Source organism: Anarrhichthys ocellatus, unplaced genomic scaffold (genome assembly GCF_004355925.1).
Source record: "Anarrhichthys ocellatus isolate YVR2014 unplaced genomic scaffold, GSC_Weel_1.0 scaffold7, whole genome shotgun sequence".
NCBI lineage: Eukaryota > Metazoa > Chordata > Actinopteri > Perciformes > Anarhichadidae > Anarrhichthys > Anarrhichthys ocellatus.
Genome location: NW_022280037.1, coordinates 11,182,921 through 11,205,796, shown reverse-complemented (window position 1 = coordinate 11,205,796; position 22,876 = coordinate 11,182,921). Strand labels below are relative to the sequence as shown.

Below are 22,876 nucleotides of genomic sequence, written 5' to 3'. Positions count from 1 at the left end.
ACCGTCTACAGACTCTGATTAGCACCGGGTCCCATCTTTTGTGTTTCCAACTGTTGCTAAGCACCCACAGTAACTAAATGACCAAGTTGCACCAAGCAGCAGCAGCGGGGGATTTTGATCGAGTTGAGGAGATTCTAATGCAAAATGAATGCAATCCAAATCAGAGGGACATTGACTGGAGCTACAAGACACCTCTTCACTGGGCAGCAGCTCAAGGTAGTTGGTGGATCAGTGGAAATATACCGTGTCCTTAATTCCCCTGATACACCTGCAGGTCAAATATCATAGTTTTACACTTGTTGCTATTCAAATACTGTTTAGTTAAAGATAACAGAAGTGGGTGTCCAAGATGCTCTTAAAGTGGACAGTCTCATACTGTATTTCCCTCTTTTCTTTCTTTGGGGACTTTATCTTACATTTATTGTAACGTTAACTGTTTCTCCATCAAATGTATTTATTTTTAAAGCAAATTCAATATATCAGTATATTTTTGTCAGGGTTGACTCTTGTGTCTTGAGGTTTAAATGAACAAAACTCTTTGTAACAGTACGCATCAGAAAACATAAATAATTCATGCTGGATGAGACCAGACTGATAGAGTATCTATTAGGTATCCGTCTGTTATTTAAGATACCTGTCAATTAAATTTTATGTTAATGCTGTTGGATTTACCTTAGTTTATTGTGTATTTTGTGGTTTCATATTTGTTTCTTTTTACTAGGCATTAGTCATCTATTTTGATATTTTTCTTTCCAATAAAAGTTATGTCATATCAAAAACACGTCAATCAATATAAGCAGGATTTGGATTTTGGATGTAAGGGCTTTAACCATGCACTGTTCATTTTGTAATATGTCAGAAAATCTTGTTAAAAGTCCAACATTTCATCCTCAAATGTCTTTACATTCAATTTGCGATGATGTAAAACAAAGAAAAGAAGCAATCAGTCACACTGAAGAAACTTGAAACAGGGAATGTTTGTTATTTCTGCTTGATAAATGGCTTATCACATAGGCAATTCATCAATTATCACATTTGTTGCCAAGAAAAGTTCTCTCGATCAACCAATTGATAAATTGTTTCACCCTTATACCCTTTTGTTTACTTGTGGTTAATGGATTGCGGCCTTAATGTGAAGTGCCCTTTTTGTTCCGTCACTGAATTTATTGTTGTCTTCTGTTGCTCCTATTTCTTCCATCTTATTTATTGAATTTCCGTTCCCACAATAAATAATATATCTTTTTATGTATTTAAAAACATCAGGTCTTCAAATCACTGCGATGTCTTTTCTACAGGACATACAGAAACGGTCAGGATCCTCATTGAGCATGGAGCCAGGCCGTGTCTGAGGACGGAGCATGGATGGACTCCTGCCCACAGTGCTGCAGAGTCCGGCCGGCTGGCTGTGCTGCGGCTGCTGCACTCCTTCCATGCCCCTATAGACAAGGAGGACTGCTGTGGAGACAAACCAGCACGGATAGCCGAAATATATGGACACCATGACTGTGTTCTGTTCCTTAATAAGTATACGATGAAGCCCATGTTTTCCAATTGTTATTTAATTCTCTAGTCTAAATCATACATTCCTGATTTTCTTACATGTGTCATAAATGAATTGCACCTTTCTTCTAAAAACAAAGCTTTTCTTTCAAAATTACAACCCAATAACAATAGCTTTAACAGTTAAATAAGTAAATTGCCCTGTTTTTGTATGTTGCAGAGCAGAAATTGAATGCCAGGCCTACCGCAAAATGGCAGCCCAGAAAGGGATTTCAGTGGATGACACAGATGAGGAGTGTGCAGAACAAGGAACGGAAAATGAAGATAAAGCGATCCGTAAGAGCAACATTCAGACGTAGGCTTAACTCACCTTTAGTCCACAAAGTGTGTACAAAAGTGGCATCCTTGTAGCCTTTTAGTTGACATTGTTACTGTGGCTTTTAAGGGCTTCCATACTAATTAAAAACATCTAATACACAGTATTGCTCAAACCACATGAGCAATAATATGTAATTTAATTTAAAGCAAAAAACAAAGAATACAGGTTGGAAATATTTCCTATTTAAATCACGAATATCTACAGTGGACTTTAACTTGTGTCACAGGTAATAAATCAAAGTAAACAACAATAAAGTAGTCACATCGGTAGAGACAATGTAGCTGCAAAGCTATTATCTGTGGTTTTATAAATGAGTTTGTTTCGATGTAAGAGTGCACATATTTGAGATGATTCTCAATTCCTCCAAGTTGAGTCTAACGTTGTGACGCTGTCAGTAGTCGATGCTGGCGCCTGGAGAGCAGAGGAGAAGGATGTGTCAAATGAATCAATGAGTCAATGTGGTATTTTAATTAAGAGTGAACCCAGTTGTAGAACACTTACATTTCTCTTTAGATGTTTCAGCAGTGCATCACGGGTCTGTCAAAGTTGAATTAAAACATTATTAATGGTGCTACCTTGTCTGTGGTTTGTAACATTTCTCATTTAACTTCTGAAGTGTAACCTCTGAAGGGTGTGGTAATTTGGATACACTCCCTGATTTCGGTGTAGAGCCACTATGCTAACGTTTATTCCCACATATTTGCCGATGTTTAAAAAACTCACCACAATTCCCAAGGAATTTACACCTTTTTAACCTTATCACAGAATCATGGAGTATGTATCTTCAGAGGAATAGTTTGACATTTAGGGATATATGCTTATTTGCTTGCTCAACAGAAATTAGATGAGAAGACCGTTATGTATGAAACTGAAGCCAGCTATTAGCCGAGCTTAGCATAAAGACCATCAGTGATGCTGTGCATGCCCAGAGGTAGGACTGAACGATAAATCACATTTATTTGATTACTAGCATTGTAAATGCCTTTCTGAGCTAAATTTACTCTCATCACATTTTTAGATCAGTGAAAGGACAGATTTATACATTCAAAATATTTGCTGCTGGCCTTCTGACAAAGTCACACGGTACAGTACCAAACATCAAAGCTGATCCAGAAATGCAAGAAACATTATGATTTAGGTTGGCGTTTTCCTTTAAGAAGTAAAACTGCCTTACCAGTTTGTCCGCCAGGCATGTGGTTAACAAAATGAACAAACCCTGCAAATGAAATGACAAGAGGTTACTGAGCAAGAAATACTTTTACGGGTCCAGATGTTTACTTAAGGATCATTCTGACCATACCTGGAATGAGTTCAGCAGGCTAAAGGTCCAGTGAACGATGGTGACGATGGTTCCAGATGTGAGGTCAAGAAGCATTACAGCAAACCCAAAAATCCAAGTCACACCGAAGATTGGAGTCAGAAGAATAACTGACCTCATGACAGTTATGGCAGCCTTTTTTTCATTTTCATCCCATTTTTCTCTATTCTTAGGGTGATCCAAAAGCTTAATGATGACCACCGCCATGGAGAACATGTTAAAGAAGACGATTGCACCGACTGGCATCACAAATGTATGGATGGACCCTTTCATAAGTCCAGCGTAACACAGCCAACAGGATTCACTGGAGTAGTACGAGCCTTCAGCACCGTTATTATAGGAAAGAAACGTGATGACAGCAATCAGCAAAGGACACACATAGCCCAGGACTAATGAGAACTTCAGGTATTTTTTCTTGCTCATGTTATGGAACAGGAAAATTGCTTGATGAAGAAGCATGCTGCTCAGACACAACATCCAAAAGAACATGGACAGGTAACAGAAATGCTTCAAAAACACGAAGATCCAACACCACATTTCTCTGTTGGCAGCACTTAGCTTAAAAGATGCCAAAAAACAGCAATCCGCAATGAGCAAACACAGACAAATGTTTACATGGGCAGTATGGCGTATATATAAAGTACTTGTCTTAACTATCGCATTCCAGACGATCAGTTCTATCGCGAGGGTGAGAAGGAGTGACACGACTGATACAGACAGTCCGACTAAAGTCAACTCTTCGAGCCCTCTGATTTTCACTGGATATTTGGACATTAGAATGGCAAATGAGGACAAATGTGTGCAAATGCAAACACTCTCACTGGAAGCAAGCTGCCATTCGCATCCTTCTGATGACCAACTGCTGGTGATGTTGTCCCATGAGACACACTTTAGCTTAACGTTGTGAGGCCTCGGCTTGATCAATGAGAAGTTGATTGTAACCTTAACTGAATCTGATTGATTCCTTTCAGTAGTTACTGACACAATGAGGCTGTTAGGCTCGAATGTTGTATCTTTGTTAGGCAAATAGTTCCCCAGTTCTTTAAACCCAGCTGTCTTTACACTGACAGGGTCCGAGCTAACAAGTTCAACGCTGTTATTGAATACCGTGCTGAGACATTTTGACCCCTGTGAGCAATTGGATGCGGCTACCTCTATATTTTTTTTTTTAGGGGCACGGGTTAAGTTGGTCTTCTGAATCAAGTTCTCAATGGAATCCAGATATGTCTCCGCCAATGAATTATTGCCTTTGTTCGCCTTTGCTGTCCATGATTCGTTAAGAGACTTCTCCAGCATATTGCTGGATGAGTTCAGAAAGCCCTGAAAACAAAAGAGCTTGTTTTAATGGCAGTTGAAGTAAAACATGTCTGCTCAAAGTTAGAAAAAGCCCGTTCTCCTGGTTGTATTGATCATGAAAAAGAATAAGTAGGGCTAAATGGTAAATATGTGTATTTGACTGTATTCATATTGAATATTGCATTGAAATGATTGATTTGACGACACATTTGGTTGGTGGTAGAAGCTAGTGAGCTTTAATAGCTACAGCAAATACTTCTTTACCAGCCATTTTTTCAGAAACACAACACAAGAGCAACAGGTGAAAACTGTTCTCATGTTGTTCTAACAAAGAACTCTTTCAATCATCTGCCTTTTCTCATCATGTCATCCGAAACCGAGAGGTTAAATGTCACCCCCAAAATTAACTACATTCTTTGGAAATATAAAGTTTTTGTAAGCTGAAATTCAATAAACGCAGGATTAGAAAATGCATTTTTCATTTCACTTTGTTATTATGGGCGTGCGGCTTAATTAACGAAGGAACTTGACCAAAACAAAATGCAGAGAAATTTCCGATGGCTTCCTCTTACAAAAATGTAAGTAATTCTCTTTTTGCCTCCGTATCGGAAACCCAATGATAACATTCAATAAAGATAATCAAAGATTGTGTTATACTTACATCCGCTGTGGAGTCATTATTTATGCCGTTTATCCTTTGACTCAAACTGTAGAGTACTTGAACAGATGCATTCATGTCGGCGACAGTGTTGATAGTCTCGGAGTCATTAGTGACACTCTCAAGGAGGGAAAATACAACTGCAGCATTTTCATCTAGTGAGCCAAGTCCAATGTTAACAATCTGTAACAACAGCGATGATTTATGTGTGATGAATATTTGTGTGAAAACATAAACATACCAGCAAAGATTTCATCTCCAATAAGCTTATTTTAATTTGCTGCTTTATATTCTGCTAATATGTTTGGTGTGAGTCCCTTTTCTATCAGATGACAGAGAGCTCGCTTTTAAATCTTTGTTATGAAAGCTTACATTTGCTTTTTGCAGCACACGGTTCACTGCCTGTTTCACACACATTGAAACCTCTGGTTCCCATGTCGGGTCCAACGTAGGGCCCAACGTAGTGCTGAAATGATCAATCTATTAGTCAATCGACATAAAATGAATCATCAACAAACATTCATTGGTTTCAGCTCCTCAAATTGAATATTAGCAAATTTCCTTAGTCTTCTGTGATGGTAAACTGGATCTTTGGCTCTGGACTGAACAAGCAATTGTGATGGGCATTTTTCACACATTATGTACACAAACAATTAATGGATTATTTAGAAAGAATAATCAGCAGATTATTTGCTAATAAAAATAATAATGAGTTGCAGCCTTACTTGCATTTCCTTTCTCTTTGTCCAGTCGCGTTCGTGCATTTTAACACTGCAGTGAATCCAGCTTTGGTGTCTTCCCAATCACCATCAGCTTTACAGAATGGGTCATTTTCTGTTTTGAAGAAGAAAAGTTAAGGCTTGCTTTGTCATGTATTACATATACATAGAACAAAGTGAATCTGATATTCTGTTGGAGCGCTGCAAAAATCTGGAAATTTGGAATATTTTATCACAGATCACTTTTTTGGTTGAACCTTTAACAACAAGTAAGATACGTAACAAACACAAGGAATACATAGTGCATACAATTCAAAATGTCAAAATATGAATTATATTGGAATGTGGATGCGATATCGGACAAAGCCATAGTTTTTTTGACAATATTTTACTTAAACACTGAAACATACCATATATGACATCGATAAAAGCTGAAGCCTTTCTCTCTTCCTTGCACCTGTTCTTAAAAGTGCACGTTAGTTGTGGTCTATTCAAGGATTGGTTACAGCTAACAGTGACATCAGCTGCATAAACATCATCAGATAATTTAAAAGGACCTGCAAGGATCACAAATGCATGTCATGTATTTGCAGTTTGCACAAGGATTCAGTGAAACGAATGGTCAAAGTAAATGTACTCACAAGCAATGATGTGTTGGCCTTCCCATGTCACATTATATTTTTCATTGTCGCTCTCTGTCTCACATCTCACTCTTATTTTCAGTGACTCAGAACCTTTTGTGCAGTGCGGAAATGTCGGTGCTATGGTCATGTAAATTTTTGGCAGGAGCGATATGTCCATTACAGCGCTGGCTTTGTGAGTTATGCTGATTAAGTCTGACTGTTGATGATAGATACATTTGTACTCTCCTAAGAAAAGAAAAAAAGATGAGTAAACATGAGTAAATATGGTAAACTTGTTAGTAAATTATTTCACACATACATCAGATACTGAGCAAAATTAGCATATGTGTTTCTGACCAAAATCCCCTTTTTGCTCTGTTTTGGTCTCCACCAACTCCTGAGGGAAATTACTGGCTAATTAGCTACTGAGTGCTGCGCTATGTTCACCTGCTAGTCGCTGACTTTGTCTGGCTGCTGTTTTTTGAGTTTTTTTGCTGAAAACAGAGCTGATGTAAGGAAGAATGAAGAGAGTGAAAGTAGTAATAACACAATGTAAAAATACTCTGTTACTCTAGTTATTTATATATTGAATTATTATTAGTATTGATGCAATAACGTGGACACAGTATTTAATGCTGGTCCAGGTGGAGCTCATTTTAACTACTTTATATTCTGATGGGTAGTTTAATCTATGAAAATGCATCATTATATATTTGCTGATCATATGTTTGTATGTAAAATCAAAGTATTGCACATCTGTAACATTGTTGAACAAATAATGCAGCAGACCTAAAGATATCGTCTTTTTTATCCCACACATTCTTTTTCATTGTCAAAACGTAGGGCCTATATTACCCACAATGCAACTCACCCGCTGACTGTACATCCCTCCAAAATGTAGTGGAGTTGAAACATAAAGTGTGTGTTGCGGATAGTTACATGTAATGATTATTTTATTTGTGATCAGTTACTAAGAACAAATATGGAATTAAATAACAGTTGCTTATCAAAATGTTGGTGATACAAAGGGGTTGCATCTCAATAAAATATTTTTGGTTAAACGCTTATATGTAGAATATAACATTCATTATTTTGCTCTGTACTAATCTTAATTCAAGTTATATTGAAGAACTTAAAAGTTTTTCAGTAATCAGTGATGAGTTTTGTTGTGAGTTTTACCATACTTGGTTTCGGCTTATGTTTTTAGGACTTTTCAGTTTAATTGCCCAGTTTGAAACATTTGTTAGAAAGGTTATCAAATGTAATGAGTTACATCCCTTTGATGAAGTAATCAAAATACATGACTTATTATATTTTTAACAAAGTAACTAGTAGTCTGTAACCTATTGCATTTCAAAAGCAATGTTCCCAACACTGAGTACAAGTACTTCAAAATCATACTCAAGTATTGAGTACATGTATTGAGTGAATTCCCACCTCTGATTACTCATTTAAATATTCACTGTACGTCAGCTGGCAGGCTGAACATGTCAAATGTAATGCAGTAATATACCTTCCCAGAGCTTGGATATGTTTTTTAGTGTGACGCTGGTCTCCATTGTTGTTCTTGTCACCTCTGACTCCGTGCCACTAAATATCCGAAATATTTCGCCCTCTGTCGTCAGCTGCCACACTGGCAGGGATTTCAGGTCCTCCTGTGCTGTGCATGTGAGGCTGGGCTTGTGGTAGTAACACACAGGGCTTTTGGGCAGCATACATAAATGGACAACACCTGCGGGAAAATAAGAGTCAGTATAGAATCCAAGGATAAGCTACATCCGGAAGGTACGCTGTGTGTCTCTCTGAGTGCCCTTCTAGTAAATGAATGAATTCAATCCAGGTTTAGAAAGAATCCTGACAGGTGCATCCCACCTTCCGTTAGATATTCATTACCTGTAGTCTCCAAACTAACTGATGCTGACAGAGTGCTGCTCAGGTTTTTTGACTTTTCAATCAACTGTTGTTGTTTGACCTGGTAAGCAAAGGTCATTTCAAAATCTACGATGATGCTTCCGACCCTTCAGTGAAGACAAAGTACAGATCTCAGTCGCATATTGAAAACAAAAAAATAGCAGAAATTATTTTCATTTGGAAAAAAAAGGAAGTACCTGTATTTGGTAATTGTTAACATGTCAAATCCTGCCAAAGTGCTGTACACTGTTTTCATCTGTAAGGCAACAACTCATCAGTATACTTTGTACAGATGACAATACCTCAATTACTTACACTATTCCTGCTCTGATAACGGTATTTCATTAAGTAATGTGCTTTTCATTCATAAGGCATTACCTCTCGTAATATTTTGTTATTACACTGCTGAAATTCCTCAGAGTATTTTTCTTCCAGACATTTGTAATGCTCCTGTCCATTTAAAGTAATGGATCCACTTACAGCAACTGTGACAAAAAAAAAGACGCATGCTTGATACACAATAAATACACAGACATATGCGCATGCAAACACAGGAGAATATATCCAAATACCTGTTTCTTTTGAAACACACATGGGAGCAGGCTTTTTGGTGAAGGTGCAGTTCTTGTCGCCGCAGCATTTCTCACTAGATTCCTGACAAACTCTATCGCTCCATATGAAGTCTGACCGGCAGCTGCACTCGGTGCCGGTCGAGACGCTCTGACAGACTGATTGGGGAAAAAAGCATTATTGTTTAACTTGGGGATTCATTTGTTTTTTTCTAATTAGATATAGAATATGTAGTATTTTTACGAAATAGAAAAATGTTTACTTGTTGTCATCTTAAGTTGATCCACTTTCAGGTTGGTGCTACTCACAAAAGTTGTCAGTTTCTCACTTACGTTTGCGATCGCACTGTCCTCGACTGTCAGATTGAAATAATACATTTGTGTTGAATTGTCTGAAACATACAAAACGGACAGACATCAACCTAAATGCAATAGTTTTTATACATCTTATCTGTTTAAGAACAATGTTAGGCCAAAATAAAAAGTTAATTTTGAAACTAAATAAATACAAATAAAAATAATTTTACCTTCTCCATTAGTCTGTAAAAGTCAAAAGAAAATCATTATATTTAATGAAATGTATTGTTGCAATTTTAAATTTTAAGATCTAATGTGTATTCTTATGTTGCTGATTTACCAGACAGACGTCTAGCCCCAGGATACAAAGAACAAATAAGGTCCACATCCTGTTCCTGCAAATAATCAATAACTGGTGAATGACTGATGGTATAATAGGCCTACTGTACAGTATGTTCATTTTGTATCAGACATCTCTACTTTTTTACATAAATACCTGTAAATTGAATCCCTACTCCCTGTTCTGCCTCATGAAGATTAGTGTGTCTGGAAACAGTTAAAACAGTTGCAGTTAAACACTTCACATCTATTTATTGTAGACCGAGGGAGAAGATTAAACTCTTCACCATTTTATCTCACACATTTTCTTGGACTTACAGGACACTGGCTCTCCCTCTAAAGTCACTCTAGTTTGTAGTTAAGATCATTTTCCAAAAAGAAAAATATTGGAGGCATATGTGTTGCAAAGTCTCTGCAGAGGAATAATCCCAACAAGTAAATAAAGACAGGTTGTATGTATGTAGCACGAAATCACAAAGTTGCCTTAAAGGTCTTTACACTCCAGACACACTCCATCCTTTGGATTTAGAAAAAAATTAAGTGTCACCATGTTTTTTTCTATTGATTTTGACTGTGAGCATGTTTACATAAATCTGTGCACCTTGTGCACCTTAATGATTGTATTAAGGATTACTTAAAGTGGATTAACTGGTTTATAAGTATTTGTTGTTGTTTACTCGACTCCTATTAACAGCTATTCTGATCCTATCAGACTAAATGGCCTGTCAGATAATAGTGAAATAATTTTACTAAATACCTGAAATTGACATTAAAAAAAAGAACGGAATCATGGCACATTCAAACTTTTTTTAGAAAACATTATCAATAGTTACAAAAACACAGTGAAACAGTATCTGCGTTGTATGTTTCACTGTAACAGCTCGTACATGTTCTTTGTAGAAATATATGACATATATATTAATGATAGATACTCAATATAGAAAGATTAGCTAACCTGTTTTCCTTAGTTGGTATCAGTGAACCATCACAGCATGCGTCTCACGATGTCTGTTGAAGCCGTCTGTTCCCACAAATGACAGCAGCACACCGATGGAGCTGTTGCTGATGCAGCGTACAAGGAAGTGAGAGTTAACTGTAGAATCTACTGAGGTAAGACATGCAAAGTAAAAAAAGGTGTTATGTGGATCTAATTTGACTTTCAAAAATGGTGGCTCGTGTCACGTGATATCAAAAACCTCTGGTGTCATCATCACTTTGACATTTTTGTTTTTCAGTAAAGTATTGGCATCCTAACACACTAAACTTTGATGAACATTGTCAGCATCATCCCTGCCAAACATCAGCATGTAAGCATTGTCATTGTGAGCGTGTTAGCTCAGAGCACCGCTGTACAGCCTCAGAGCTGCTAACATGGCTGTAAACTTCTGTTTTAATGCCTCCGTGTCGGCAATAATAATGTTCAGAGGCATTGGCTGTGTTCGATATCACATACTTACATACTATTCATACTAAGTATGACATAGTATTGAGTATGCAGCACGTTCACACTGCATCGTATGGGGATTTTGTGTACGCAAGAAATTCACCAATGTTTGAGACATTAGTTTACTGCACATTCTCAACTGCCCCACAATGCATTGCGTCTGGGTGCCTGAGACTGGCTGTCGGTCTTGTGAGATTTTTGAATTTGTGAAACCATCCCGGCCGTTGCTTTACCACAGTGTGACCAGTCTGCTGGTAAATTCGTACTTAATTGATCATTTCGTAGGCAGTATGCAGTGCATACTGATTAAGTATGTGCGCAGTGCGTTAGTGCGCAGTGCGTTAGTGCGCAGTGCGTTAGTGCGAAGGGAATGTCTTCAAATTTGGCACAAACATCCACTTGCACTCAAGGATGAAGTGGTCAAAGGTCACTGTGACCTCACAAAACACTCAAGAATGAATTTTCCAAGTTTGACAATTTCACACAAATGTCTCGTGATGAAGTGATATTATGGACAGACATGGATGTAAAGTGTAACTTGACTGGTTGGCGGAGGCATACAACCCTAAGGCGGTAATTCTACTTATTGTAGACGTCTAGTAGAACTTGCAGCCAGCGTTTCTCTTCATACACTCAAACACGAAACCGGCTACAAGGCTCTGTTGAAAAAGGGCCGAAGGTCTGGGTCCTGCATGTTTGCTCTATGCTGCAAATTGAGTTTATCCAACAACAGCTAAAAAGAAAGTTTTATATTCTCTTTTTTATTTATTGGAGTTTCTATTTGGGTAATCCATTGTTGTGATATTTCCAAATGTTTAATATACTGTATGTTTAGGTGCAGCTGACATCTAACAGAAAATGATGGCACATGCAAAACCTCATGCAGCAGAGGCAAAAAGAAACACAAAGATGTACAATGGCATGCAATTACAGCCATTTATAAAACCTTTATTGGGTTACAGACCTGCTAGAATTATTATACAACCCTTGTGTTTACGACTCTGATGTAAGCAAAGTATAGAGAAGCTTTGTAAGGCAAATGAGATATTTGTTTTAAATACACTAATACAAATATTTGTTTATGAGGAACAGCTCTATTTATTCAATATGTGACAGGTAGAAGTCTAAAAATGACAAAGAATGATATATATATATATATAAGCTGAAAGACAACGTAGGAAATGTGAGTGAGTTGGAGAGAGGAGTGCCGGGTGTTTCAGACACCTGAGTTTGTTGTGCACAGAAAGCGTAGCTGTTATCTTTAAAAATTCCAATGTCATGGCTGAATATTTGGGACTGAAACTTGCAGAAATTCTAAATAAAAAGGGCAAAACAATGCAAAGGGATAACCACAAAATCTTTAATCATTTTCAGTGTTTCAGCTGCAATACAGACACAAATTCAATCATACATTGTTAATAATTGAGGCGCCATCTTCTCACACAGGACCATTCATATACAGCTGCACTAGTGTTAAACATTTGTCAAGTATAGAATTAATACCGGTATAAAACGCTTTGTTGTTTTTTTGCTCTAAAGTTCACAAGACTTCAAATAATTCTCATAGAACGGTCTTTTTTTTTACACACATAAGGAACAGACTGATAGTGAACCAATGACCATACACCCGATGTTGACAAATACTGCATACAAACTGCATCTCTTGTGTTGACTGGACGATGTTTAGCTTTGACTTTGTTGCAGCATTTGAGTGCAAATTCACATTTTGTCTTTCATCACAAGCAAAGGCTAAAAAATAAGAAATAAAAATACATTCACTTTTCTTTTTTTTTTTTTTTGTCCGAGCGCTTTGTGTGAAGACTTTTTAACCGTTTTCCAGCTATACGTTAAACCGTGATATCACACAGTTGTTTCGTGCTCCACAAGAGCTGTTTGAACCTCGGGAAGAAATTTGTCCTTCTCTTCTTGGGACGTTCCGTCCTCTTGTGGTAAGGCCAGTCCATTGCCTTCTTTGTGTTGTGGAGGCCGCTAAGAGAATAATTAAAAAGATCACTAAAACAGTAAATATAGCAGAGCAGATGAATTAGCTGACCTTAACTACTCATGACGAGGATCTATGTTGAAGTGTCCTTGAGTAAGACACTTTCCCAATCCCAATTCGGACCCGCAAAGTCTGTGAGGGCTTAGGACTGTCCCACAGTCAAATCCTTTACTGCTTGAGGGCTCTCTGGCAGACATTTTGAGCCCTTTATACCTGACTGAAATTATCCACAATTTATAGTGTTGGGACATTAAACACAGAGTTACCAGAGGAAGCGCGGACAGCACGTGTTCAGCCTGGCATATTCAATTTACACAGAAACATTAACATTAAAGATTTAAGATGCTACATAAAGCAAACAATAAAGTCAGAGTAATGAAAGCTAAGGTTATTACATACCTGGTTTAATCATCAACCATTTCTTTTAATTGTGCTTTTTGAAGCCGTTTTGACAAAAACAAGTTAATAGATTCTTTAAAAATGACATCTGGTCTCGTAAGGAAACAGCCTGGAAGACGTTCAAGTCAGACGTATAATTTAAAACATAAAAACAAAAAAAACAATTGTAGATGTTTTGGAGTCGCCAAGGTATATGTGCTGTCCCGTCATCGTACCTCATCATTTCAAGCTCTGGCAGCCTCTCACACTCAAGCATTTACTGACGAAAGTTAAGTCCCTGAGGGTTCAGGGTTTAAGGCCTGAGGGGGGGACGTTGGTTCGGGCCCTAGTTGCTCTCAGAGAGCTCGACAGCAGCTCACTGCTTTAAAATGCTGCCGTTAAATGCAGCGGTCAAATGTCACTACGTTGTGCTGCGTACGATTGTAATTGAAGTTTTATGGATCACTCAATGTATTACAAATCAACCTTTGAGTATCTGCTGGAAATGTTACAGCAAATCATCCAAAAGTTAAAAAGATATTTCCCCCAAAACAAGACAAAATGTCAGAGGATCACCAGGGTTATAAGAAAAACATGGTGTGAGAAACATTAATGTCTGTACAATTTATTTTTGTATTTCAGTGAGGACCAAAGTGGATTTCTCTTTGGTGGATGATGCTAACTGTTTAATGATGAGGAACATAACCCAACATTACCACTAACATGCAGTCAGTATTTAGTTTCATTTCATGGCAGGAGTCTGACGGGTATTCATAACTCTACTGACCGGCTGTCCCAGAGGAGTCAAGCAGCAGAGCTTCTTTTTGAGGTGTTCAGGTAGAAAACACAGCAGTTTCCCACACAAGGGATAGATTGTGCCTGGTGTCACATCTTCTTCTTTCATATGGCCTAAATGGAAAACATACATACATTTAAAAATATTAAAGTAAAATTAAACTCAAATGTATTATAAAATATCGAGAGCATGCGTTGTACAGTAAGAATTGGCTCACCTGTGAGGAAGCTGATGATCAGGCCGGTTAGAATGACTGTGAAGCAGTTGAAAGCGCCGTACCACATGTAGGACAACGAATAAAATCTGTTTAGTCCAGACGGTCGGCTGAAGGACAGAGAGAGATGATTAACTTGTGAAACGACCAGAGTAAAAACAAAAACACACCGTGCTGTCCGTGTACCTCAGAGTGAAATTGCCGAGTGCAGCGGTGTGAATGGCAGACGTCGTGTTGTCCGACAGCAGGACGGCTCTGCAGCCGGGCGGCAGCGGCCTCGTGCCGGAGCTACGGGTTAAAAGGCTCCCGATGCCGACCCAGAAAGACAAAGCCAGACCGGCTCCCAGACCTGCCAATGCTCCCTGGTAACAACAGGAAAACTAATACTTAACACAAGATACAGATACAGTAAGTAACTTAACCAGGTTTACATCGTCACAATAACCGTCTCAATCACAACATCCTGCTAGGAGGGTAAGCAGCTTTTGCATTCTGAAACACAGATTGACTGATTTTATTGTTATTATAGGAATTATTCTGATTGGATTACATTTATTAATGAAAATTAACTGTAAGGAGTGGTTTCCAATGTGGGGGTCGGGATCCCAAACAAGGCCCAAAATAAATCTGAGGGGGGTCACAAAATGATAACAGGAACAACCCCTACAAACTTAAAGACAGGATGCCTGTCAGTTAAAGGCCCCATATTGTAGAAAGTGAGATTTCCATGTTGATTATAAAGCAGGTCTTGGTGCTATATAAATACTGTGAAAGTAGCGCAACGCTGAATCCACGGACAAACGCACACAGCCCGTATTCAGAAACTGTGCCTTTAAACGAGCAGTCAGGATGCATCTCAACTATACAGTCACCGGTAGAAGTGACGCAAAGCTCTGTGTAGTCGACGCACTCAGTGAGACCCAGCTGCAGTGACGCTGTGAAGACGGCGACAGAACAGATACAGTAGACCGGAAAATGCTGACCAATCAGAAAAAAAAGGGGCTTTTTTCGGAGGAGGGTGGGCTTACAGTGAATAGAATGCAAGTGAGACTCAACCGCCGAATATAGATACGGTTTATAAGTTAAAAACACATATACAAAGGGATATTTGTGTTATTTAAACAGCTGCCTAATGCCTATGCAGATTACGTTTCACTTAAACACGACTAAAAATAGACTTCAAGCTTTAAAAAAAGTGTTTTAATAAAATGGAAGCTGTTGGGAAAATCTAATGACTAAAGAAGTATGTTGACTTACAAAGGCTTATATCCTCATGTGAGCGTTCGAGGCCTGTGCCCTCGTATGTCTGGTGTCTGAAACTTCCTCTGACAACAGCGTCTCACATATCTTTCCTCTTGGGGGGCTAGCAGATGTTTGTCCTAAATAATAGACAATAAAGCTGTAGCAGACGTCAATACTTGAGCAGAGCTGATTGGCTACCAAGACTTCCTGATGTCATAGAATGACCTTTGTACTAGAACAAACTGCTAAAGTCTTTTTCCAGGTTTTGTGAAGATAACGCTGTATGAAAAGCAATACGTGTGTACGTTATCCATGTGTGACAAGCTTATCGTATATGACCCTGTACCACCACACTGCTTGTGTTTAGCAGCATATATGACTGAGACTCAGAGACAAACCTCTGAGCAGCCTTGATCCATATATTCTGTATGTGTTGCAAGAATAAATGTCCTGTGATTAATGATTTTTACATCGGCCTCGAGTGAATTTTTCCTGTTTTCTGTTACTGGAGAACGCTTCTAAAAGCACTCTCAATGGGGATTGGCTGCTGAAGAAACAGGTGCTAAAACAATGAATTCAGGTTTATCCAGACAGACAGTATGAGGAAAATAAAGTGTTTTTGTATTGTAAGTATGTTAACATGCTCTAGTAGAAAACCCAAAATACAAGAATGAACCTGAAAATTGTCTCCTTTAAGTTTCCATTCAATATCAGCGCACATTGTAACTCAATTTCCAGAAAATGCGAATTCACGCATGTTTCCGTCCACTGCCGTTATACTACTGTAAATATTAGGAGTTGGCCACATCGAGATGAACAGTTGGTGGTGCCATTAAACCAGAGGCCACAATGCGATGGAAGACCATTGTTGTATCATATGGTTTCAATAATAATAATAATTTTGCAAGGTAGATCTATTGTAAAGCTGATGGCTTTTGGCGTGGACGTCACAAAATCACTGCTTAAACCTGAGCTGAGTAAATCCTGAGCTACAGACTCATGAGGAGCAAGAGAAGGCCATTTCTTCATTTAAATGTGTGAAAGAAACAACATATTAACAACATATTAACACTAATAACCTGGTAGACAAGTAGACACAACTTTAATTCATCATAATTTTTACCACAGTAAGCAGAGTAGTTACACTGTATAGTGTCTCATGACAAACTACACGATAGATCTCAGTGATGAGGTTTAACTTACAGTGGAGTTGGCCCACGGGAAGAACATCCCGAGACAAAACAGACCCAGAACAGGACCGCCAACCATCCCGAAGATTTTCAAAGCCACCTGGAGTTCAATCACAATAACAATGAGTGCACATTCAGCGAGAAATGTTATCGCTGTTATTTGATCACACAACTTGTGAGCTTGCCTGTAGAACAGAATCGTCCATCAGGTGAGTGAGATAGGCCATGGCCAGACACAGCAGCCCGTAGCACATCGCTTAGAGCGGAGACACAAGTTGAAAAGGTTTAGAACAAACGTTATTACGCAGCTCTGAATCGTGCGCCGATGAACTTCGAAGAGGCTAACCTAAGACTTTGGACAGCAGGGTCGCTCTTGCCTCTGTCATGGCGGGGAAATGTGGTTTGACGAGGTCTTCCATTGTCACAGTGGCCAGAGAGTTAAAAGCAGAAGAGATGGTGCTGCACAGGAGAAAACATGTACCGTACATACCATTACTGCCATCTTTAGAATACATCAAGCAACAATGAAGCGTAATGTTAATTATTCACCCTCTTTATTAATGCAATTGCATTAAAAAGGTTTTTTTACACCCATAGTGAGAGACATCAGGGAGGCGAACAGCCAGAATTGAATAAAAGCTTTTCATAAGATTCAAATTTAGATGTTTCTTTTTCAGGATAACCAGCACTGAAACATTTGATGTGAATAACTGCATTAGATTTAGCATTAGATTTAACTGTATGAGCATGTTTGAGGATGAAGTCTGTGAGGTTTTTGGTGTAACTGAAGATGATGAAAAAAAATGTATGAAGTGCAACAAGAAACATTATCTCGATTCAAACCATGTCACCAACACGTATGACTTTATCTGGGACACCTGAGTAGTTTGCATGTGTTATTGAACTTCTCACAGCCTCTTCCCCCGGTTATGGTGAAAGGGACACAACCAAACTTTGATGCTCACTTGTTGCTTGTACGACCATAACAACACGCAAGAAGTGCGACAGCTGATTTCACTGAGAAGCGTCAGAGAGATAGCTGTTTGTTGACTGAGTTCATGTGAAAGGTTCAATTTAAAAAAAACTAGATATAGACTGACGCTGTGGAAAGTCCCGTACCTGAGAGCTGCACTGAACAAACAGGCAACAAACAGTCCAGGTAGACCAGGCAGACCTTGCAGCATGTCCATCACAAAGTATAGCACCATCTGTGGAAAAGCCACAAAATAGACATGAAACCTGGTTTGCATAACATTGTTAGTCACCATAAACGGAATTCAAATCTGACAAGGCAGGTCCTATCATGTTAGAAATACTTGCAATACATTATGCAATACTCATGTTGCTGTAGTGTTGCTGTTAAATATATGTGTTCTGGAGGGTTTTTACAACTTAACTTAACTTTCATCTTTCACACTAATCTCTTAAGATCCATGAAGCAGAAGAAGCTAGAAAAGAAAAGTCACAAAATGCGACGCAGATGATTTGGTCAATAACGACACTAAAAAGCGGAAATAACACACTGGAACTCACCGCATCCCTTGAAGAGGTGGGCAGCTCGTCAGTGAGATCCTCTCCACAGTAACGTGCAAACATGACCAGTCCCATCACACAGCCTAGGGCCAGAGACAACTGCAGGGAGGGGAACGCCATGTAGCAAGACCTGCAGACAGGAAGGAAGAAACGTAGTACAAGTGGTCGTTTCTGAGGTCTGTTCTTGTCCACTAAACACACTTAAATTACAGATAGCGACTATTTGAGGCTGTAATTAGACTCAGAGGTGCTTTGAGCTCAATGCTAACATAAGCACGCCATTATGCTCACGATGACAATGCTGACGTTTAGCTTTTAAAACGTTTAACATGTTCACCATCTTGGTTGAACGTGTTGGTATGCTAAAATACAACGCTATACAACGTATACACACAAAGTGCAGCTCACCTGACAGCCTCTTTTTCTGTGCGGGCGCTGAGATATCTTTGGACCTGAGCCTGGTTGACTCCGTACAGGGACAGCATGAGGAAGACCCCGCCAACCCCCAGAGTCCAGAAGGTGTGTCTCTCTGTAGGATCTGGGTTTAGGCTAAACACATGAGGAAAACAAAAACAGTATGAAGAAAATACTATAATACTTTAGAATATTCCAGCATAACTCAATATTTTTTACGACTCATTGTTACACGCATTTCTTAAGGCTTCAGTTCAGGTTTTAAAAACCGTTCCTACAGTGAGAACAAAAGCAGTCAATGTGGATTAAACTGTGGGAAACTTTTCATTGCTTTAACACAAAACGCATTCAGTGATCCCATCTTTCAGATTTCAGTATTTACAGTTAATTTACATGATTTAAAAAAGAAATACTGAAAATTAGACTGCAATTTGCTACATCACCAACTAAAGAATAGAGAAGGACAGAATTTCTGCAGTAAAGAGGTGCAATTATTTTTGTTGCACTTTTGGTTTGTGCAAAAAAAAAATATATACAAATATAAGCTAACAGTGATACATGTTGTAATACTGTAATACTACACTAGTATTGCAGTGTGTTGTTTTAAATGATTGTGTTTTGAGTGACATTGTCTCAATGTCTTTGTTCTGATACTAGAGTTGATCCAGAGATTTATAGGAAGTGTTTTAGTAATTACAATAACTAACTGTAAAAAAAAACAAAAAACTATTCACTATCTGTAGGAAAAGATAAGAAAGTCTTATTTTTATTACATGCTTGACTGAAAATGTTGGAACATAAAATTACATAATAACATGATTGTCTTGGATCAATCTTCTTTAAAAAGCAACAAAAATTTCAAAAAAAACTGCAGCAAACCGTATTTGTTTTTATTTTGTAACCAAAAGAAAATCTTCCGTTTACTCAGAACTTTGTGATGTTGGCATTTGCAGAACTGATTTCCACTTAAAGAGCTAGGGTGGACTCACTCGAGAGCAGAGAGGCGGTTTCCCTCCTGGACTTTCCTCCAGACTTCAGACACTCCTCCAGTCTGATGCACGCCCACCACGATGACAGCCAGCTGCCCTGCAAACATCACAACGGTCTGAAAGACGTCCGTCCAGATGACAGCCTTCAAACCACCCTGTCAGGAGCAGACAAGACACATGGGAAATGAATCTGATATATCCCTCATTCAAATGCTAGATATCGGTCTCCGTAATCTTTTATATTAATGCATACCTCTAAAATGTAGAATACAAGTGATTAATGGGCCTTTCTTTTTAAGATTGACACTTTTGTCAAACCATTTTTGACAAAGCAAACTGTAATTCTAAAGAATTTTGCATGTTTTTACTTTTGGGGGGGGGGGGGAAGTTGTCAAGAGAGACATGACACCCCACACTGGGCCTGTTAAGGTAGAGTTGGATATATTCAAATGTCAACAGTTCAAGTTAAGGCCTATAACAATGACCTTTGATAACTCACCATCGTTGTGTACAATGTGCATACTAGTCCAGTAGCCAGCACTGCCGCCCACAATTCAAATCCAGTAACTGAAAGAAAACCCCGCAACACATATATGAACCACAGATCTTATCTATTGAAATTTACTGAGTCAGAGAAAAAATAAATGAACTTGTCTAACCTGCGTTTAGTGCAAAGGCAGGAGTGTACACACAAATCCCCATATAGATAACCTGTAGCAGAGTAAAGGACAAATCAGAGACTATCCGCGTCATAAAAGTGGATAAAAATAAAGATGTTCAAGGCGATAAACAAACGTGTCTCTTGTATTTTTCAGGCTTTCTGATGGGGATGCACCAATATTATCCACTTGATTGTATCAGGGCAAGAACAAACTAGTTAGAGAAATAGCTTTGGGAAAAATGCTTATTTGCCTTCTTGCCAACACAATATCGAGAAACAGCTAGCCTGGCTCCGTTTAAAGGGAACTACTCCTGTCTAAGAAATAGTCTGACACATGTTCACAGTAAAACCACAACGTGTCACTTTTTACACTTTGGCTTTTGCAAAGATTAAACAAAACAATATACAAAGTAATTAGTGAACTTTAGAGATGTAGGTAAGTTGATTTTCTTACCTTTGGACAAGAGCCAGGCTAGCTGTTTGCCCATTTCCAGTCTTTATGCTAAGTGAAGCTAACCGGCTGCAGGCTTAAGCTTCATACAAGAACAAACGTGAGAGTTTCATTTTCCTCATTAAACTCTTCAAACTATTCCTTTACACTGAGTGGGTATTGGTTGGATGTGACTGATGCACAATAAATACAGTTTCATTGTCAACGTCGACTGGCTGCCAACTTAAGCTTTTAGCACCGTGGCCACATGTTACCTCACATGAAAATGAAAAATGCACTGCGATACTATCAGATCGGTATATGTGTAATATTGGTAATGTTATTCGGAGAGGAAAAAGTGGCATTGGTGCATCCCCACTTCATTATGAGAAGTGTTGCACCCACTGTCTGAAAGATGAAGGCCAAAGTTCCACAGATACGCACTGCTTTGCAGAAGCGCAATTCAAGATACTGTGAAACAAAACAACATAAGAAGTGTGCGTCATGAAGGATACACACCATTAATATGCACTCATTGAAATCCAACAAAACGGCTCCGTCATACCTCGTAAACACTGGAGAGCCTTAGTTTGTACAACACAGGAATGAAAACGTGCGCAGGAATGAGGAGGCCGAGAAAGTAGGCACAGCCGATGAACCAGTACTGAGTACCGTGAGTGTAGATCTCTGCCGGTACACCGATAATCGCCACAGCAGACTGGAATGAGGCGATGAGCGACAGCGAAACGGGAAGACAGCTCATGCTCCTGTCCGCCATCAAGAACTCCTGTGTGGTGCGCTGACGCCCGCCTGAAAGAGCATGGTACAGCCCGATGCCCACAGAGGCAACGAGCAAGGCCGCAAAGATCACGTAGTCTACGGCTGTGAAGTGCTTCTGGTCGGACAGGTCCATGTTGATTGTCTTTGAGTCTCAGCTGCAGACGGTTTGGTTGTCCTTCAGACGGATGACAAAAGTCTCTGTCCACACCCATCAGTCAGGAGAGCGCAGGAGCCTTGAAGAAAGGAAAATCAAAAACACTGATAAAATGTATTTGTGTGAGTGAGAGAGTAATCTTTGCTGGCATGTTGACGCTTTCTGCATCCAATGATCTTTAAAACAAATCACTTTGCTTGACGGGCAAAGAAGTTAACCTACACATACTCTCCTCGAGTCCTGGATTCCACTGAGCTGTTTACAGATTTCTGTTCCTTCACACAGCGATAGACAGAAGGGGAAATCACTGCAGTCACCTAAAGTGAACTGTTTGTAGCAGAACAACATTGTTACATGAGACAAGCTCCTGGTCTGCACACAAGCCGAGGGCACACAACCTGTGTGTCAACTTTACCCTGCTTGTGCTGCTCCAAAAATACTGCCTGCTGGTTTGGGAATGTTCAGAGAGAGGAGGTGCACTGCTACTCTGCCATCTGCTGCCTTTGTGAATACTGCACCACAAACACAAACAGCAGCAACAGACCTCTGAGGGTTTTAAAGGTCAAAAGCAAAAAATAGGTGTAGCATGTTTTCTTTACTCACATTATGAATGTGTGAGGACACAAATAACCGAAACAAGTAGCTGAATAATCAATTGGCATACAAAAATGAATGAGCAAACTATTTTTGATAGTCACATCATATTATTATCAGTTATTTCTCAAACAAAAATACCAAATATTTGCTGTTTCCAGCTTTTCGAATGTGAGGATTCTAATAAGATTATTATCTTATTAGATAATAAAAGAAATATAAATTTGGGTTTTGGACGGTTAGTTGCACAAAACAAGCTATTTAAAGAGGTCTCATCTGACTCAAGGAGATCTTGATTAGCAATTTAAACTAATTTAAGTATTTTTAAATGCGATTAATGCGAGAAAATAAGCAGCAGGTTAAACGATAATGAAAACAATCCTTAGTTGCCGCCCTATTCATAATATAATAATATATTATCACATTGCTGCAAGTTGGGGCTGCAA

At 38.8% G+C, this 22,876-nt stretch overlaps 3 protein-coding genes across 4 annotated transcripts; 1 reads left to right on the top strand and 2 right to left on the bottom strand.

Moving 5' to 3' along the window:
• The first annotated feature begins 77 nt into the window (after positions 1-77).
• Positions 78-2,547, top strand: ankrd66 (ankyrin repeat domain 66). The gene is made up of 3 exons (XM_031847435.1): positions 78-216; positions 1,296-1,524; positions 1,721-2,547. The coding sequence occupies exons 1-3, from the start codon at positions 78-80 to the stop codon at positions 1,857-1,859; spliced, it is 507 nt and encodes a 168-aa protein (XP_031703295.1). The 3' UTR covers positions 1,860-2,547.
• On the bottom strand, positions 1,364-10,649 carry adgrf3a (adhesion G protein-coupled receptor F3a). The gene is made up of 19 exons (XM_031847320.1): positions 10,565-10,649; positions 9,767-9,816; positions 9,611-9,665; positions 9,501-9,513; positions 9,237-9,365; positions 8,977-9,132; positions 8,783-8,889; positions 8,602-8,660; positions 8,387-8,511; positions 8,007-8,225; positions 6,512-6,739; positions 6,281-6,427; positions 5,877-5,985; positions 5,524-5,617; positions 5,155-5,334; positions 3,180-4,517; positions 3,054-3,095; positions 2,381-2,416; positions 1,364-2,290 (listed from the first exon to the last, which is right to left on the bottom strand). The coding sequence occupies exons 3-19, from the start codon at positions 9,656-9,658 to the stop codon at positions 2,234-2,236; spliced, it is 3,087 nt and encodes a 1,028-aa protein (XP_031703180.1). The 5' UTR covers positions 9,659-9,665; positions 9,767-9,816; positions 10,565-10,649; the 3' UTR covers positions 1,364-2,233.
• A 1,742-nt stretch (positions 10,650-12,391) lies between these two features.
• Positions 12,392-21,909, bottom strand: slc5a6b (solute carrier family 5 member 6). 2 transcript variants are annotated; one of them, XM_031847367.1, is made up of 15 exons: positions 21,468-21,909; positions 21,308-21,373; positions 20,471-20,522; positions 20,311-20,378; positions 19,812-19,966; positions 18,817-18,957; positions 18,409-18,538; positions 17,995-18,083; positions 17,222-17,334; positions 17,061-17,131; positions 16,889-16,975; positions 14,630-14,805; positions 14,447-14,553; positions 14,221-14,342; positions 12,392-13,042 (listed from the first exon to the last, which is right to left on the bottom strand). In XM_031847367.1, exons 1-15 carry the CDS (start codon positions 21,813-21,815, stop codon positions 12,914-12,916), a joined length of 1,854 nt encoding a protein of 617 aa, XP_031703227.1. In that variant the 5' UTR covers positions 21,816-21,909; the 3' UTR covers positions 12,392-12,913. The 2 variants fall into 2 exon arrangements, with proteins under 2 accessions (XP_031703227.1, XP_031703228.1); XM_031847368.1 differs by having other exon boundaries at positions 19,812-19,903.
• Between the last annotated feature and the right edge of the window lie 967 nt (positions 21,910-22,876).

Bases quoted from the DNA above. Each gene is read 5' to 3' on its own strand.
- slc5a6b (XM_031847367.1), bottom strand. From the start codon at position 21,815: ATGGACCTGTCCGACCAGAAGCACTTCACAGCCGTAGACTACGTGATC. The intron at 14,806-16,888 runs GTAAGTTAAACC...TGTTGTTACCAG, and splicing joins TCCCGTGGGCCAACTCCACT to GGAGCATTGGCAGGTCTGGG. The intron at 14,554-14,629 runs GTACACGGACAG...TCTGTCCTTCAG, and splicing joins CTCGGCAATTTCACTCTGAG to CCGACCGTCTGGACTAAACA.
- adgrf3a (XM_031847320.1), bottom strand. From the start codon at position 9,658: ATGTGGACCTTATTTGTTCTTTGTATCCTGGGGCTAGACGTCTGTCTG. The intron at 8,890-8,976 runs GTATTTGGATAT...TTTTTGTCACAG, and splicing joins GTGTGTTTCAAAAGAAACAG to TTGCTGTAAGTGGATCCATT. The intron at 5,335-5,523 runs GTAAGCTTTCAT...CTGTTGTTACAG, and splicing joins GTGTGCTGCAAAAAGCAAAT to ATTGTTAACATTGGACTTGG.
- ankrd66 (XM_031847435.1), top strand. From the start codon at position 78: ATGACCAAGTTGCACCAAGCAGCAGCAGCGGGGGATTTTGATCGAGTT. The intron at 217-1,295 runs GTAGTTGGTGGA...TCTTTTCTACAG, and splicing joins TCACTGGGCAGCAGCTCAAG to GACATACAGAAACGGTCAGG. The intron at 1,525-1,720 runs GTATACGATGAA...TGTATGTTGCAG, and splicing joins TGTGTTCTGTTCCTTAATAA to AGCAGAAATTGAATGCCAGG.